This window comes from Pagrus major, chromosome 8 (genome assembly GCF_040436345.1).
Source record: "Pagrus major chromosome 8, Pma_NU_1.0".
NCBI lineage: Eukaryota > Metazoa > Chordata > Actinopteri > Spariformes > Sparidae > Pagrus > Pagrus major.
In genome coordinates, this window is record NC_133222.1 from 2,993,903 (window position 1) to 3,010,672 (window position 16,770).

General features: G+C 39.8%; 3 protein-coding genes across 3 annotated transcripts; all 3 read left to right on the plus strand.

Annotated features, from left to right (window-relative positions):
• Positions 1–1,408: 1,408 nt before the first annotated feature.
• Positions 1,409–5,307, plus strand: LOC141001069 (E3 ubiquitin-protein ligase TRIM39-like). The gene is made up of 2 exons (XM_073472020.1): positions 1,409–1,519; positions 3,233–5,307. Exon 2 carries the CDS (start codon positions 3,242–3,244, stop codon positions 4,877–4,879), a length of 1,638 nt encoding a protein of 545 aa, XP_073328121.1. The 5' UTR covers positions 1,409–1,519; positions 3,233–3,241; the 3' UTR covers positions 4,880–5,307.
• Positions 5,308–6,309: 1,002 nt separating this feature from the next.
• Positions 6,310–10,224, plus strand: LOC141000520 (E3 ubiquitin-protein ligase TRIM21-like). Its single transcript, XM_073471227.1, has 2 exons — positions 6,310–6,389; positions 8,150–10,224. The coding sequence occupies exon 2, from the start codon at positions 8,159–8,161 to the stop codon at positions 9,791–9,793; it is 1,635 nt and encodes a 544-aa protein (XP_073327328.1). The 5' UTR covers positions 6,310–6,389; positions 8,150–8,158; the 3' UTR covers positions 9,794–10,224.
• A 3,576-nt stretch (positions 10,225–13,800) lies between these two features.
• Positions 13,801–15,824, plus strand: LOC141001219 (E3 ubiquitin-protein ligase TRIM21-like). Its single transcript, XM_073472226.1, has one exon. It carries the CDS (start codon positions 13,801–13,803, stop codon positions 15,445–15,447), a length of 1,647 nt encoding a protein of 548 aa, XP_073328327.1. The 3' UTR covers positions 15,448–15,824.
• The last annotated feature ends 946 nt before the right edge of the window (positions 15,825–16,770 follow it).

The following is a 16,770-nucleotide window of genomic DNA, read 5'->3' on the forward strand; positions in this document are numbered from 1 at the left end:
TAACACAACACAACTAAGCTGCTGTACAATGTTTCTGTAAGAGTCACTAGTCGTTCGTCTACAAACATTTACAGTAGCGATGTTTAACTCGGTGTGTTACCCACCTAAAACTATAGTTGTGCCATGGAGCATATCTCAACATGTCTTCCTGCTTTTGTTGCCATCACTTCCTGTTGACCCTTCAGCTCACATCTCATTGGCTCAGAAAATAAACATAATGCAAAACTACACATTTGACTCTCTTTTCTCCCAGTATTCAAAAATAAATATTCTTAAAACATTTCCAGCATCGTGAACTTAGTATTTAAGAAAAAATGATACATTTTACCTCATGTAAATAAAACAATACTTAACTTAACCATGAAATCCTCTTCTGATTGCACCATATGTAATATCCAACCTTTGAATAGTTTTTAACCTTTTAAATCCTATTTATTCTGTTTGTGAACTCATTCTGTTCATGCTATTTATGAATCTGTGAACTTTTATAATCTAAGCATAATTTTCCACAGAGCTACATGATAATTATAAATCCCTCTGTGTTTTATCAGACAGACTCCTGATCTTTGAGTGGTGTCTCCTTCTCTCTCTAACTGAGGAGGTGTTTCTAAAAAACTTAATTTCAATTTGACTAAAAAGTCCAGCCTGGAGGATTTAGTAGCATGTAGCAGTGAAGTTGCAACCAACTACACACCCCTCGCCTCACCCTCTCTCATACTGCAGTTGCTGAAGTGTTTGGTTTGTCCGTTCTGGGCTACCGTAGGAACCTGACAGACTGTGGAAGAGGAGCTGCTCCCTCTGTGGATATAAAAGTCTCTTTCTAAAGTAATGAAAACACAACAATTCTTAGTTTCAGGTGATTATACACTAATGAAAACACAATTATTAATATTGTGTTTAATTTCTGCTGATACATCCTCCTAAATCCTACACACTGGACCTTTAAGACGGCTTTGAAAGTATTTTAAAATCGCAGTGAAGCCCACTTTCTGTATTTCCTTCCTGTAATGTGACAGGTTAGAAATCACACAACAAAAGTCTGACAAAGAAAAGATGCTGAACAGTTTGTAAAGCAGCAGAAAAGTGAAATGACAGACTCAACAGTGAGCTGAACACTGGAGTGTTGGTGGGATTGTAGAGGGAGCGTTGTGGCCTGTTGATCTAAAGATACAGTTTGTTCTTGAATATCTTCCACTGACTTCTTTTCTTATGTGCTTTATTTGTAACTGTATCTTCTTTTGGCTGCTGTAAACTTCCACTGCTGAGAAAAGACCAAGAAACAAAAAAGTAAAAACTTGCACCAAAACTTTGTCAACAAGTTTCACAATGAGTCAGTAAAGCTGACAGAGCTTCACTGAGAGGAGGAGCAACAAGAACAAGCTTCAAGGTCACATTTCCTGAGATGAAAGTGACAGTTTGTCAGAGTGACAGCAGAGCTGCAGTCCAGACGAGTCTCTCTGTTTTCAACTGAATCCATCAGGTTTTTCTCAACTAACCAGCAGAATCTCTGCAAACACCGGTGAGTACACTGACCTACACAGACCTGACTGAATATTTCTTCAAAACTGAGTTAAAACCAGAATCTGACATTTCTACACGTGTTCACAGGAAGTACAGAGCAGATTAAAACCAAACCACAGCGACTGAACTCCAGCTAGTTGAAGTTACACAGAATCCAGTCACAGCTGGTTTTAGTTTAAACTGATTTACCGTCTTTCTCTGACCTGTTTCTGGTGTTAACACAGAACCTGAGCTCTACTCAGACAGGAAGTTTCACTCAGGGCGTCGCCATTTTAACTGTCACGCTTCAGTGGCTGAGGGTTGTAGAGAGAAACAGCTTCAGTTTCCTGCAGCTTCCATCTTTTCTTCTGCACATTTAATGTGTGTGATTCTCTGCTCTCTGTATCTTCATCCTCTCTCTCTGTACCTCCTCTTCCTCCTCCTCCTCCAAACTGACTCTCTGACACTGAAGCTCTTTGGACACAGATGCTGATTTTTCTCTTTCTGCCTCAAACGCTTCAATAAAACAAACAATAGAGACAAATACTGGATAAATATATTATCAGCCTGAAACAGAGACTTTCATTATATTAATTACATGAACATTTTCCATCTAATTCTACATGTTCAATGTAAATGTCACATTAAACACAAAGTGTTTCTGTCATGTTGAGTCAATGTGTAGAAACTAAATAACAAGATGTGCAACTTATTACAGGAGACAGAACAACAAATATCAAATGCTTTTTTGAAAAATTACTTTTAAGTTTAATACTTGAATAATAAACACTTGAAACAAACATTATGTTTATGTAGAAGTTCCCCATAACTTTATATTAATGATTACATGAACTCATCAGGTTTATTTAACTCTGCATTAATTTAATTAATTCAGACTAAATTATTTATTCACATTGACTCAACATGATAGAAAAACTTATTAATTGTGACCCTTTGTATTAAACTTATGTGATAAAAATGTACATTTTATTAAAACACTTAAATTCACTGTTTTAGGTAAAGTTTTTATTTACGTGCACAGGAAATCATAGTAAATGTGTTAAGTTTGATATTAAAATCAGTGACGAGACTTGTCTCACTTATCCAGTGTAATAACATCTTTATTTCTATATTTTAGTACTTTTAATATTTCATTTTGAAATGTATTTTAATACTTGATCAGTTTTATCCCTCGTTACTCGTGTCATATTATCTTTCTCTATTTAAATCTTGTTTATATCTACAGTGTGATATGTTTTATTCTAGAAGAAGCGACTGTAACGTACACATTTTCCTCCTCAGGGATCAATGAAGCATTTCTGATTCTGATTTTGGTTTTGATTTGGAGTCACTGGGTCACATTACATCGACTCTGTTGAAGAAAACTGCGAATATTTTCTTTCAAATTAAACCAAATCAGTTTATTACACATTACAAATCAATAAAGTTGTGCAACATGAGACCAATTAAGTCTAATTTACCTTCAAGTCCACATGAAGTTATTAGAAATTATAAAACATCAGCATTGTGTCATTTCAACAATAATTTTTTGATGGTCTCAAAGTCAACACTGAAGCACGAGGGCTGGGAGCAAACTGTCCTCCTGCTGCCAATAAAACAACTGAATTCATGATGATTCTCCTCATAATCCACCAATCATTGTTACATTATAACTCATTAAATATTCTAAATAAATGCATTAAAGCTGTTTTTGATTTCTTTTCGTCCTCAGACTGTAAACATGTCTGCTGCCAGCTGTCTGCTGACTGAAGATCAGTTTCTGTGCTCCATCTGTCTGGATGTGTTCACTGATCCAGTCACCACACCATGTGGACACAACTTCTGTAAAACCTGCATCACTCAACACTGGAGTGTTAATGTCCCGTACAAGTGTCCCAACTGTCAAGAGGTTTTCAACACCAGACCTGAGCTGAAGGTCAACACGTTCATCTCTGAGGTGGCTGCTCAGTTCAGACAGTCAGCTCAACAGAAAGCCAGCAGCAGCAGCTCAGAGCAACAAGTTTCCAAACCAGGAGAAGTTCCCTGTGACGTCTGCACTGGAACCAAACTGAAGGCCCTGAAGTCCTGCCGGGTGTGTCTGGCCTCCTACTGTGAGACTCACCTGGAGCCTCATCTGACAATGTCAGGCCTGAAAAGACATCAGCTGATCGACCCTGTGGAGAACCTGGAAGGCAGGATGTGTACGAAGCACGATAAACTGCTGGAGCTGTTCTGTAAGACCGACCAGATGTGTGTCTGCATGCTCTGCACTGTTTTAGACCACAAGACACATGATGTTGTTCCTCTGAAAGAAGAATATGAAGGAAAGAAGGCCGAGCTGGGGAAGACAGACGCTGAAATTCAGCAGATGATCCAGAAGAGACGACTGAAGATTCAGGAGATGAATTGTTCAGTGGAGCTCAGTAAGAAAGATGCAGACAGAGAGATAGCAGCTGGTGTTCAGGTCTTCACCGCTCTGAAGGAGTCTGTTGAGAGAAGCCAGGCCGAGCTCATCGACACCATCAAAGAGAAGCAGAGAAAGACAGAGAAACAGGCTGAAGGCTTCGTCAAAGAGCTGGAACAGGAAATCTCTGAGCTGGAGAAGAGAAGCTCTGAGGTGGAGCAGCTCTCACAGTCTGAAGACCACCTCCACCTCCTCCAAAGCTTCCCATCACTGAACGCTGCTCCACCCACCAAGGACTGGACAGGAGTCAGCGTCCGTCCACCTTCATATGAGGGGACTGTGGTGAGAGCTGTGAATCAGCTGGAGGAGACGCTCAGTAAACAGATGATGAAGCTGCCTGAGCTGAAGAGGGTCCAGCAGTATGCAGTGGATGTGACACTCGACCCTGATACAGCACAGCCCAACCTCATCCTGTCTGATGATGGAAAACAAGTACATGACACTGATGTAAAGAAGAATCTCCCAGACAACCCAGAGAGATTTGATACTTGTGCCTGTGTCTTAGCAAAGCAGAGTTTCTCTTCAGGAAGATTTTATTATGAGGTTCAAGTTAAAGAGAAGACTGACTGGGATTTAGGAGTGGCCAGAGAGTCGATCAACAGGAAGGGAATATTCACACTGACTCCTCAGGATGGTTACTGGATGATATGTTTGAGGAATAAAAATGAGTACAGAGCTGGTGCTCGCCCTTCAGTCCGTCTCTCTCTGAAGTGTCAGCCTGAGAAGGTGGGGGTGTTTGTGGATTATGAGGAGGGTCTGGTCTCCTTTTATGACGTTGATGCTGCAGCTCTTATCTACTCCTTTACTGGCTGCTGCTTTACTCAGAAACTCTACCCACTCTTCAGTCCTGAACCTAATGATGATGGTAAAAACTCTGCCCCTCTGATCATCTCTCCTGTCAATCACACTGAGTAGAACAAACATTTGATTTTCTACAGAAAGTTTCACATCATTTAATGTAATAAATGTACATTTATTGGTGATGTATGATGTATACATTGTTGTTTTTCAGAATCTGATTAATGTGTTTTTATCATTTTTACAGTAAATGTTTTTCTTTGATGTGTCACAATTATATTTACTACAACTCACCAGTTTTACCACATTGATTGATATTATCTAATGTAGTCTCATTTATTCTAATAACTGCATTACCTGCCTTCAACACTGATAAATCATCAGAAAACAATGTACTCAGATATATGAAGCATTTGTGTGTTGAGTTTAACCTTTTTATTGTCTGATCATTGTAAATATAAGAAGAGCTGCATCCTGACAAAAATATTATGAATGTGCAAAACATAATTTGATTTTGTTTTTCTTTATGAATAAAATAGAAAAAGTAAAAAACATCTTATTGTGTCTGATTCATTATTTAGTTTGTTATTGATATCAACAGCTGATGTTTCTAATGACGACCAAATCATGTGATTAAAAACACCATCAGCTGTTCTCAGACTGACTTGAGCTGAGGAGCTCCAATCCTCCATCACACCTGAGACAGCTGGTAGTGTGAGATGATGTCATGTTATTGAAGGTTTGAACAGCTGATATGAACTAAACCAGTGATCTGAGGTCGCCCTCTAGTGGAGCTCATAACAAAATGCAGCCTGTGGCCACATGAGGACCTGCTCTTAATGAAGATCTACACAGTCTGATGCTGAAGCAGATTACATGAAGGCAGAACAATGAAATCTAACTGGTTCAAGTTCTCTGATGTCACTGATGTTTGTTGTTTTTGTCATTTATTTTTTAGCTCATTCTCAAATCAGCAACTTTACTTTCACATAAAAAGACTTTTACTTAAAAAAATATTGGACTTCAGCTCCTTTTTAAAAAAAATAGGCACAGAGAAGTTAATGAATCTACAGCTGTGGTCCAATCAGATGGATTCTCCATCTCAGTTTGAAACACGTGTTTGTCTGTCTTCTACTGTAATCTGTGAGAAATCTGTCAGAGAAAAGATCCAACAGCTTGAAAAGCAGCAGAAAAGTGAAGTTTCAGGCTAAACAGTGAGCTGAACATTGAGTGTTTGTGGGACTGTAGAGGAGCGCTGCAGCCTGCTGGTCTCAACATACAGGATGTTCTTGAATATCCTCCACTGACCTCTTTTCTAATGTTGTCTATTGTAGCTGTATGTTTGTGTGGCTGCTGTAAACCTTCACTGTAGAGAAGAGAAGAGAGAAAAAGTAAAAACTCATCTCGTTGCAAAGCTGTCAAGGTGTTTCCCAATGAGTCACTCAAACACTGAGAGGAGGAGCAACACTGAAAGTAGAAAAAGCTGCGTCACGTTTCCTGAATCGAAAGTGAAAGTTAGAGTAACAGCAGAGCTGCAGTCCAGACGAGTCTGTTTCTGTGCGGAGACAACTTCAACTGGATCCATCAGAGTTTTCTCTACTACACAGCAGAACCTCTGCAAACCCTGGTGAGTACACTGACCTACACAGACTGAACGCACTCACTGAATATTTGGTGGAAATGTTGTCAACACCAGAATCTGACTTCTCTTTCATACGGAGGCGTTTTGCTGCCACACAAGACCAAACACACACTGGATTAAAGCAGCCGAGCACAGCTAGTGACAGTCCTGTCTTTCTACATGGAGTTTGATAGTGATCAATAATCAATAAAGATGATGACAACAACTCCGTTTGACTGAATATGAGCAAAATGCTCTGTTTAACTGGAGGAGGAGGAGGAGGAGGAGGAAGAGGAAGAGGAAGAAGAGGAGCAGGAGGAGGAGGAGCAGGAGGAGGAGGAGCAGGAGGAGGAGGAGCGCTGCGGTGCGTCTTTGTGTGCGTAATGTGGATCTCAGTCCTCTGACCGGACAGGACATCCAGACTATCATCGTGATTAATAGCAGATGGGGTGTGGCTGGGAGAAATAATCCATCTTTAATGAGGAACATATTAATAACATGACCTGCAGACATCCTCCAGCAGCAGAAACATGAAGTGTCTCCACCTTAAGAGAGACGATGCGCGCGTTGGAGACAGTTTAACTTCATTGATTATGTAAATCTCCATCACTGCTGCTTCCTCTGGAGAGGATCCTCTGTACTGTCCTGTTTATAACTACAGATTTAGTTTTGCTGCTTAAATGAGCCGTGATGTTTGCTACAGTGACATTACTACATGCATGGAAAGGAAACCTTTAAATGACTGAAAGCAGCCTCTCTCGCCTCATGTAAATGAGATGCAACAACAATATAAATGATCATGTTATCATGTGAAACTCTTGTTAGAAGCTAACTAGCTTAGCTTAGACACCATTTTGAGTGTCCAATATACAGACGGGAGCATCTGGTTACAGGTGACTTTGTTTTATTGCCCATAAACACATAAAATTGATGTTTTACAACATTTTTTAACTGCTACAAACTTTGGGAAGCAGCCTTGAACTTCACACTTTATCTCAGCCTCAGTGTTTCTGTGGTTACTGCTGTCTGCCTTTGTAATGCAGTACAGCTGATCATATTTACTGTGTTTCAGCTACTGATAATAACACAAAACCTGAGCTCTACACTCAGACAGGAAGTTCCTCTCAGGGTACTTTTTTTCTGTCGTGGGGGCTGTGGAAAGAAATAGTTTGAGTCTCCTGAAGTTCAGAACAGCAGCTTCAATCTTTTCTTCTTCTTCACATTGAATGTGTCTGATTCTCTGCTCTCTGTATCTTCATCCTCTCTCTCTGTACCTCCTCTTCCTTCTCTTCGTCCGAGCTGACTCTCTGACACTAAAGCTGTCTGGACACAGAAGGTAGAATAGAGTATATCATGTTCAAACATAATAAATGTGTTAATTTTAATAATAAGTTGGTTTTCATTTGATGCAGTTCCATTGATATTAACGTCCACATCAACATCTCCAGCTCCTCCAGCTTCTCTCTCTCCTACATAGTTTGTTTGTCCTTAACTTTTCTTACTAAATCTCTTTTTCATGTCTGAGCCTCCTTCACTCGCAGCACAGTCCAGGACCTGACTGTGTAACGAGCTGTCTTAGTAAATCAGACATTGAATACGTGACGATTCTGACAAAATTCATCGACAACCACAGCTCATATTAGAGTTGTGTCATTTTCTCTGTATTCTGGCCCTCAGTTAGGTGTAATATATTTTCCACTAAGCATAGTTTGAATGTATTAAACAATCACAAAATGTAAATTGTTTTTTCTCACTTTTGTCCTCAGACTGTAAACATGTCTGCTGCCAGCTGTCTGCTGACTGAAGATCAGTTTCTGTGCTCCATCTGTCTGGATGTGTTCACTGATCCAGTCTCCACACCATGTGGACACAACTTCTGTAAAACCTGCATCACAAAACACTGGGATAAAAATGACAAGTGTCAGTGTCCCAACTGTAAAGAGGTTTTCAACACCAGACCTGAGCTGAAGGTCAACACGTTCATCTCTGAGATGGCTGCTCAGTTCAGACAGTCAGCTCAACAGAAAGCCAGCAGCAGCAGCTCAGAGCAACAAGTTTCCAAACCAGGAGAAGTTCCCTGTGACGTCTGCACTGGAACCAAACTGAAGGCCCTGAAGTCCTGCCTGGTGTGTCTGGCCTCCTACTGTGAGACTCACCTGGAGCCTCATCTGACAATGTCAGGCCTGAAAAGACATCAGCTGATCGACCCTGTGGAGAACCTGGAAGGCAGGATGTGTACGAAGCACGATAAACTGCTGGAGCTGTTCTGTAAGACCGACCAGATGTGTGTCTGCATGCTCTGCACTGTTTTAGACCACAAGACACATGAGTTTGTTCCTCTGAAAGAAGAATATGAAGGAAAGAAGGCCGAGCTGGGGAAGAGAGACGCTGAAATTCAGCAGATGATCCAGAAGAGACGACTGAAGATTCAGGAGATGAAGCTCTCAGTGGAGCTCAGTGAGAAAGATGCAGACAGAGAGATAGCAGCTGGTGTTCAGGTCTTCACTGCTCTGAAGGAGTCTGTTGAGAGAAGCCAGGCCGAGCTCATCGACACCATCAAAGAGAAGCAGAGAGAGACAGAGAAACAGGCTGAAGGCTTCATCAAAGAGCTGGAACAGGAAATCTCTGAGCTGGAGAAGAGAAGCTCTGAGGTGGAGCAGCTCTCACAGTCTGAAGACCACCTCCACCTCCTCCAAAGCTTCCCATCACTGAACGCTGCTCCACCCACCAAGGACTGGACAGGAGTCAGCGTCCATCCACCTTCATATGAAGGGACTGTGGTGAGAGCTGTGAATCAGCTGGAGGAGACGCTCAGTAAACAGATGAAGAAGGTCGAGCTGAAGAGGGTCCAGCAGTATGCAGTGGATGTGACACTCGATCCTGATACAGCACATCCTGAGCTCATCCTGTCTGATGATGGAAAACAAGTTAACTGTGGTGATGTAGAGAAGAATCTCCCAGACAACCCAGAGAGATTTGATACTGGTCACTGTGTCTTAGCAAAGCAGAGTTTCTCTTCAGGAAGATTTTATTATGAGGTTCAAGTTAAAGAGAAGACTGAGTGGACTTTAGGAGTGGCCAGAGAGTCGATCAACAGGAAGGGAAACATCACACTGTCTCCTCAGGATGGTTACTGGTCGATATGGTTGAGGAATAAAAATGAGTACAAAGCTCTTGCTGGCCCTTCAGTCCATCTCTCTCTGAAGTGTCAGCCTGAGAAGGTGGGGGTGTTTGTGGATTATGAGGAGGGTCTGGTCTCCTTTTATGACGTTGATGCTGCAGCTCTTATCTACTCCTTTACTGGCTGCTGCTTCACTCAGAAACTCTACCCATACTTCAGTCCATGTCTTAATGATGGTGGTGAAAACTCTGCCCCTCTGATCATCTCTCCTGTCAATCACACTGAGTAGAACAAACATTTGATTTTCTACAGAAAGATTCACATCATTTAATGTAATAAATGTACATTTATTGGTGATGTATGATGTTTACATTGTTGTTTTTCAGATTCTGATTAATGTGTTTTTATCTTTTTTGCAGGAAATGTTTTTCTTTGATGAGTCACATTGATATTTACTACAACACACCAGTTTTACCACACTGACTGATATTATCTAATGTAGCCTCATTTATTCTAATAACTGCATTACCTGCCTTCAACACTGTTAAATCATCAGAAAACAATGTACTCAGATATATGAAACATTTGTGTGTTGAGTTTAACCTTTTTATTGTCTGATCATTGTAAATATAAGAAGAGCTGCATCCTGACAAAACATTTATGAATGAGACAAAAGTAATTTGATTTTGTTTTTCTTTATGAATAAAATAGAAAAAGCAAAAGAATATTTTATTGTGTCTGATTCATTATTTAGTTTGTTATTGATATCAACAGCTGATGTTTCTAATGACGACCAAATCATGTGATTAAAAACACCATCAGCTGTTCTCAGACTGACTTGAGCTGAGGAGCTCCAATCCTCCATCACACCTGAGACAGCTGGTAGTGTGAGATGATGTCATGTTATTGAAGGTTTGAACAGCTGATATGAACTAAACCAGTGATCTGAGGACGCCCTCTAGTGGAGCTCATGACAAACTGCAGCCTGTGGCCACATGAGGACCTGCTCTTAATAAAGATCTACACAGTCTGATGCTGAAGCAGATTACATGAAGGCAGAACAATGAAATCTAACTGGTTCAAGTTCTCTGATGTCACTGATGAGCTTCTCTGTGTGTTTTGTAGTTTTTTGAGCTCAGACTTTAACTTTAAAATAATTGTACTCAGCGTCTTTTTAAAAGTGCAGAATCACAGAGAAGCTTGTTAATCTACAGCTGTGGTCCAATCAGAAGGATTCTCCATCTCAGGTCCAAACTCTTATTTTCCTCCTTCTAATGTAATCTGTGAGAAACGTTCCCGACAGAGAAAAGCTGCTCAACACTTTGGAGAACAGCAGTGAAGTGCACAGGGATTAGTTGCTGTGATGGATCACAGACTGTTTAGTGTTTGGATCAGTTACACACTGACATGTTACAGTCAGAGACAGGAAGTAACGAAGTACTTTTACTCACATACAGAAATGAGATTACCCGACTTTTCTTGAGGGTTTCTGTTTTTTGAGGCTTTTTATTTTCCCACCACGACAACTGAGGAGGAAATATTGTACTTTTACTGCACTACATCCGTCTGTACGACTTTATAGATATACATTTTACATTCAACAGGAAATAAACTCACGTCTCTGTTGTTGTGTAATCTTGTAATTAGAAATAACAGCTACGACATTAGCATCAGTACTTTTACTTTGAACCAGATTATTGTTGTTGTACTTATCTCGACCTGAAGGAGTGAAAACTAATACAGTTTGCTGATGTTTGGAAACATTATGATTGAACTGCCGTCAGACTTTAGTTTTTTTAATATCTCATATTTATCAGTGGTAGTTGTGTCAGTGTTTTGACACTTATTAACCCACACAGGTTCAACTATAAGAGCAAGACGTCACTTCACAATGAGGAACATATTGGAGTTAGAAAGACTGGATTCAGAGTTATTTGGACACTTTTAACACTTGTAGTTTTGAGTTTTGTCACATAAGATTAAACCATATTTATACATGTTATTAAGGACGAATGACTTTTCTCTTGAGGCTCATACTGAACAAAGCAAATTAAGATCGTTATTCATGTCCAACAACTTCCTCATTTACTATCAATAAGCAGTAATTAGGAGGTTACTGAGGGAAACTCTTCATAAACGTTCTAGTAGTTGTAGAAAATGATCACGCAGAATAAGGAATTAATAAGTGCTTTATAAAGACTAATAAAGAGCCAATATGCAGCGAATAAGCAACTAGTTAGTGGTTAATATGTGTCGCCTGATATCAAGTGATACTGAAAGAATAAGAAAAAGTAAAGACTCATATTGATCCAAAGCTTTTTCAAGGTGTTTCCCAACGAGGCAATAAAAGCTCACTTACAGAGCTCCACTGAGAGGAGGAGCAACTCTGAGAGAAGAAAAGCTTCAACGTCACATTTCCAGCAGTAAAAGAGGAAGTTTGTCTGAGTGACAGCAGAGCTGCAGTCCAGACGAGTCTCTCTGTTTCTCTCTGAAGAAAGATTCAGCTGAATCCATCAGGTTTTTCTCAACTCAGCAGCAGAATCTCTGCAAACACTGGTGAGTACACTGACCTACACAGACTAAATGACCTGACTAATAATCAGGTCAAACATGAGTTAAAACCACAATCTGACTTTTTTTTACATTCATGTAAACATGTTGTGTTCAACATGTTAGTCATTGAGTTTGTTATACCACATACTGCACACATAGAAGACACTAACTCAATCCAACAGTAGCAGAGAAAAAAGTATTGTCGTGCTAAAAGCTAACTAGCCTAGCTTAGACGCCCTTTGAAGGGTCCAAAGTACAGACGACAGTCTCTGACTTCAGCTGACTGTTGTTTTATTGCCTTAAAGGTATAAAACTGATGTGTAACAACTTATTTAAAAACTTTGATCAGTAGCTTGAACTTTGGACACTTTATCTCAGCCTCACTGTTTCTGTAGTTACTGTTGTCTGCCTTTATAAAGCAGTACAGCTGATAATATTTACCCTGATATTAACACAAACCTGAGCTCTACTCAGACAGGAAGTTCCACTCAGGGCATATTTTCACCTGAGGTCCGTCAGTGGTCGTGGGAGTTTTGGAGAGAAATAGTTTGAGCGTCCTGCAGTCCAGAGCAGCTCCCATCTCTTCTTCTGCACATTTAATGTGTGTGATTCTCTGCTCTCTGTATCTTCATCCTCTCTCTCTGTACCTCCTCTTCCTCCTCCTCCTCCAAACTGACTCTCTGACACTGAAGCTCTTTGGACACAGATGCTGATTTTTCTCTTGCTGCCTCAAACGCTTCAATAAAACAAACAATAGAGACAAATACTGGATAAATATATTATCAGCCTGAAACAGAGACTTTCAGTATTTTAATAAAATGTAAATTTTCCATAAACTCATCAGGTTTATTTAACTCTGCATTAATTTAATTAATTCAGACTAAATTATTTATTCACATTGACTCAACATTATAGAAAAACGTATTAAATGTGACCCTTTGTATTAAACTCATGTAATAAAAATGTACATGTAATTAAAACACTTAAATTCATTGTTTTAGTCAAAGTTTTTATTCACGTACACAGGAAATCATAATAAATGTGTTAAGTTTGATATTAAAATCAGTGACGAGACGTGTCTCACTTATCCAGTGTAATAACATCTTTATTTCTATATTTTAGTACTTTTAATATTTCATTTTAAAGTTTATTTTAATACTTGATCAGTTTTATCCCTCGTTACTCGTGTCATATTATTTTTCTCTATTTAAATCTTGTTTATATCTACAGTGTGATATGTTTTATTCTAGAAGGAGCGACTGTAACGTGCACATTTTCCTCCTCAGGGATCAATGAAGCATTTCGGATTCTGATTCTGATTCTGATTCTGATTCTGATTCTGATTTGGAGTCACTGGGTCACAATACATCGACTCTGTTAAAGAAAACTGCGAACATTTTCTTTAAAATGAAACCAAATCAGTTTATTACACATTAGAAATCAATAAACTTGTGCAACATGAGACCATTTAAGTCTAATTTACCTTCAAGTCCACATGAAGTTATTGGAAATTATAAAACATCAGCATTGTGTCATTTGAACAATAATTTATTGATGGTCTCAAAGTCAACACAGAAGCACGAGGGCTGGGAGCAAACTGTCCTCCTGCTGCCAATAAAACAACTGAATTCATGATGATTCTCCTCATAATCCACCAATCATTGTTACATTTTAACTCATTAAATATTAAAAATAAATGTATTAAAGCTGTTTTTCTTTTCTTTTCATCCTCGGAGTGTAAACATGTCTGCTGCCAGCTGTCTGCTGACTGAAGATCAGTTTCTGTGCTCCATCTGTCTGGATGTGTTCACTGATCCAGTCGCCACATCATGTGGACACAACTTCTGTAAAACCTGCATCACTATACACTGGGATAAAAAAGACAAGTGTCAGTGTCCCAACTGTAAAGAGGTTTTCAACACCAGACCTGAGCTGAAGGTCAACACGTTCATCTCTGAGATGGCTGCTCAGTTCAGACAGTCAGCTCAACAGAAAGCCAGCAGCAGCAGCTCAGAGCAACACGTTTCCAAACCAGGAGAAGTTCCCTGTGACGTCTGCACTGGAACCAAACTGAAGGCCCTGAAGTCCTGCCTGGTGTGTCTGGCCTCCTACTGTGAGACTCACCTGGAGCCTCATCTGACAATGTCAGGCCTGAAAAGACATCAGCTGATCGACCCTGTGGAGAACCTGGAAGACAGGATGTGTACGAAGCACGATAAACTGCTGGAGCTGTTCTGTAAGACCGACCAGATGTGTGTCTGCATGCTCTGCAGTATTTTAGACCACAAGACACATGATGTTGTTCCTCTGAAAGAAGCATATGAAGGAAAGAAGGCCGAGCTGGGGAAGAGAGACGCTGAAATTCAGCAGATGATCCAGAAGAGACGACTGAAGATTCAGGAGATGAAGCGCTCAGTGGAGCTCAGTGAGAAAGATGCAGACAGAGAGATAGCAGCTGGTGTTCAGGTCTTCACCGCTCTGAAGGAGTCTGTTGAGAGAAGCCAGGCCGAGCTCATCGACACCATCAAAGAGAAGCAGAGAGAGACAGAGAAACAAGCTGAAGGCTTCATCAAAGAGCTGGAACAGGAAATCTCTGAGCTGGAGAAGAGAAGCTCTGAGGTGGAGCAGCTCTCACGCTCTAAAGAGGACCTTTTCGACTTCTTCCAGAGCTTCGCATCACTGAACACTGCTCCACCCACCAAGGACTGGACAGGAGTCAGCGTTCGTCCACCTTCATATGAGGGGACTGTGAGGAGAGCTGTGAATCAGCTGGAGGAGACGTTCAGTAAACAGATGAAGAAGCTGCTTGAGGCCGAGCTGAAGAGGGTCCAGCAGTATGCAGTGGATGTGACACTCGATCCTGATACAGCACATCCTGATCTCATCCTGTCTGATGATGGAAAACAAGTTAAACATGGTGACGTAAAGAACAATCTCCCAGACAACCCAAAGAGATTTTATCCTTCTGTTGATGTCTTAGCAATGCAGAGTTTCTCTTCAGGAAGATTTTATTATGAGGTTCAAGTTAAAGGGAAGACTGGGTGGACTTTAGGAGTGGCCAGAGAGTCGATCAACAGGAAGGGAATAATCAAACTAACTCCTCAGAATGGTTACTGGACGATATGTTTGAGGAATAAAAATGAGTACAAAGCTCTTGCTCGCCCTTCAGTCCATCTCTCTCTGAAGGGTCAGCCTGAGAAGGTGGGGGTGTTTGTGGATTATGAGGAGGGTCTGGTCTCCTTTTATGACGTTGATGCTGCAGCTCTTATCTACTCCTTTAGTGGCTGCTGCTTCACTCAGAAACTCTACCCACTCTTCAATCCATGCCTTAATCATGGTGGTAAAAACTCTGCCCCTCTGATCATCTCTCCTGTCAATCACACTGAGTAGAACAAACATTTGATTTTCTACAGAAAGATTCACATCATTTAATGTAATAATTGTATATTCATGGGTGATGTACGGTGTGTACATTTTGGTTTTTTTCAGAATCTGATTAATGTGTTTTTATCGTTTTTACAGTAAATGTTTTTCTTTGATGTGTCACAATTATATTTACTACAACACACCAGTTTTACCACATTGATTGATATTATCTAATGTAGTCTCATTTATTCTAATAACTGCATTACCTGCCTTCAACACTGTTAAATCATCAGAAAACAATGTACTCTGGAATATGAAACATTTGTGTGTTGAGTTTAACCTTTTTATTGTCTGATCATTGTAAATATAAGAAGAGCTGCATCCTGACAAAAAAAGTTATAAATGAGCAAAAAGTAATTTGATTTTGTTTTTCTTTATGAATAAAATAGAAAAAGCAAAAGAATATTTTATTGTGTCTGATTCATTATTTAGTTTGTTATTGATATCAACAGCTGATGTTTCTAATGACGACCAAATCATGTGATTAAAAACACCATCAGCTGTTCTCAGACTGACTTGAGCTGAGAAGCTTCAATCCTCCATCACACCTGAGACAGCTGGTAGTGTGAGATGATGTCATGTTATTGGAGGTTTGAACAGCTGATATGAACTAAACCAGTGATCTGAGGTCGCCCTCTAGTGGAGCCACCACCACAACAAAAAACCCTCAGTCTCTTGTTATAAGGAGAAAAGTAATAAAATATTCTTCATGTTATTTGAGATATTTGCTTGTTATTACTGGATACAAATGATTCTGGTTATTATAAAGATTTCACTTATATCACAGAACTCATTATTTTCATAACATAACATCTCTCTCTTATTCAATCAATCTTCTCTGGTTATCACATGATAAAGTGGCAGGTTGTTATAATACAAAACTTCTCCATCGCCTCCAGCAAATGTTTACCCCTTTCACATACTCACAAGGTCTGTCAATAATTTGTTATTGTAAAATATTGATGAAGGTTTTTGAACACAGAGCGGTGCAGCTGTCCAGATGTTACCTAAGGTGAGAGTTCAAGTCCAGTTCAGGATCTTGAGGACGTTCCTCTCCCTCTGTTAAATATCTCAGTGGAACCAAATCTTTCTGTTTTTGGATCCTATATAATGTAACATGACGTCTCAGAGGAAACCAGGGGACAAATGTACTCGATATTTCAAAAGTCTTTGTTCATGTGAACACCAAACCAAAATGTTCAATCAGTTTCAAAGAACATAAAAAGTCAAAACCTTCAATCCTAAAACCCTAAAGCCGGCAGTTTTCTAACTGAAATAATACTATGG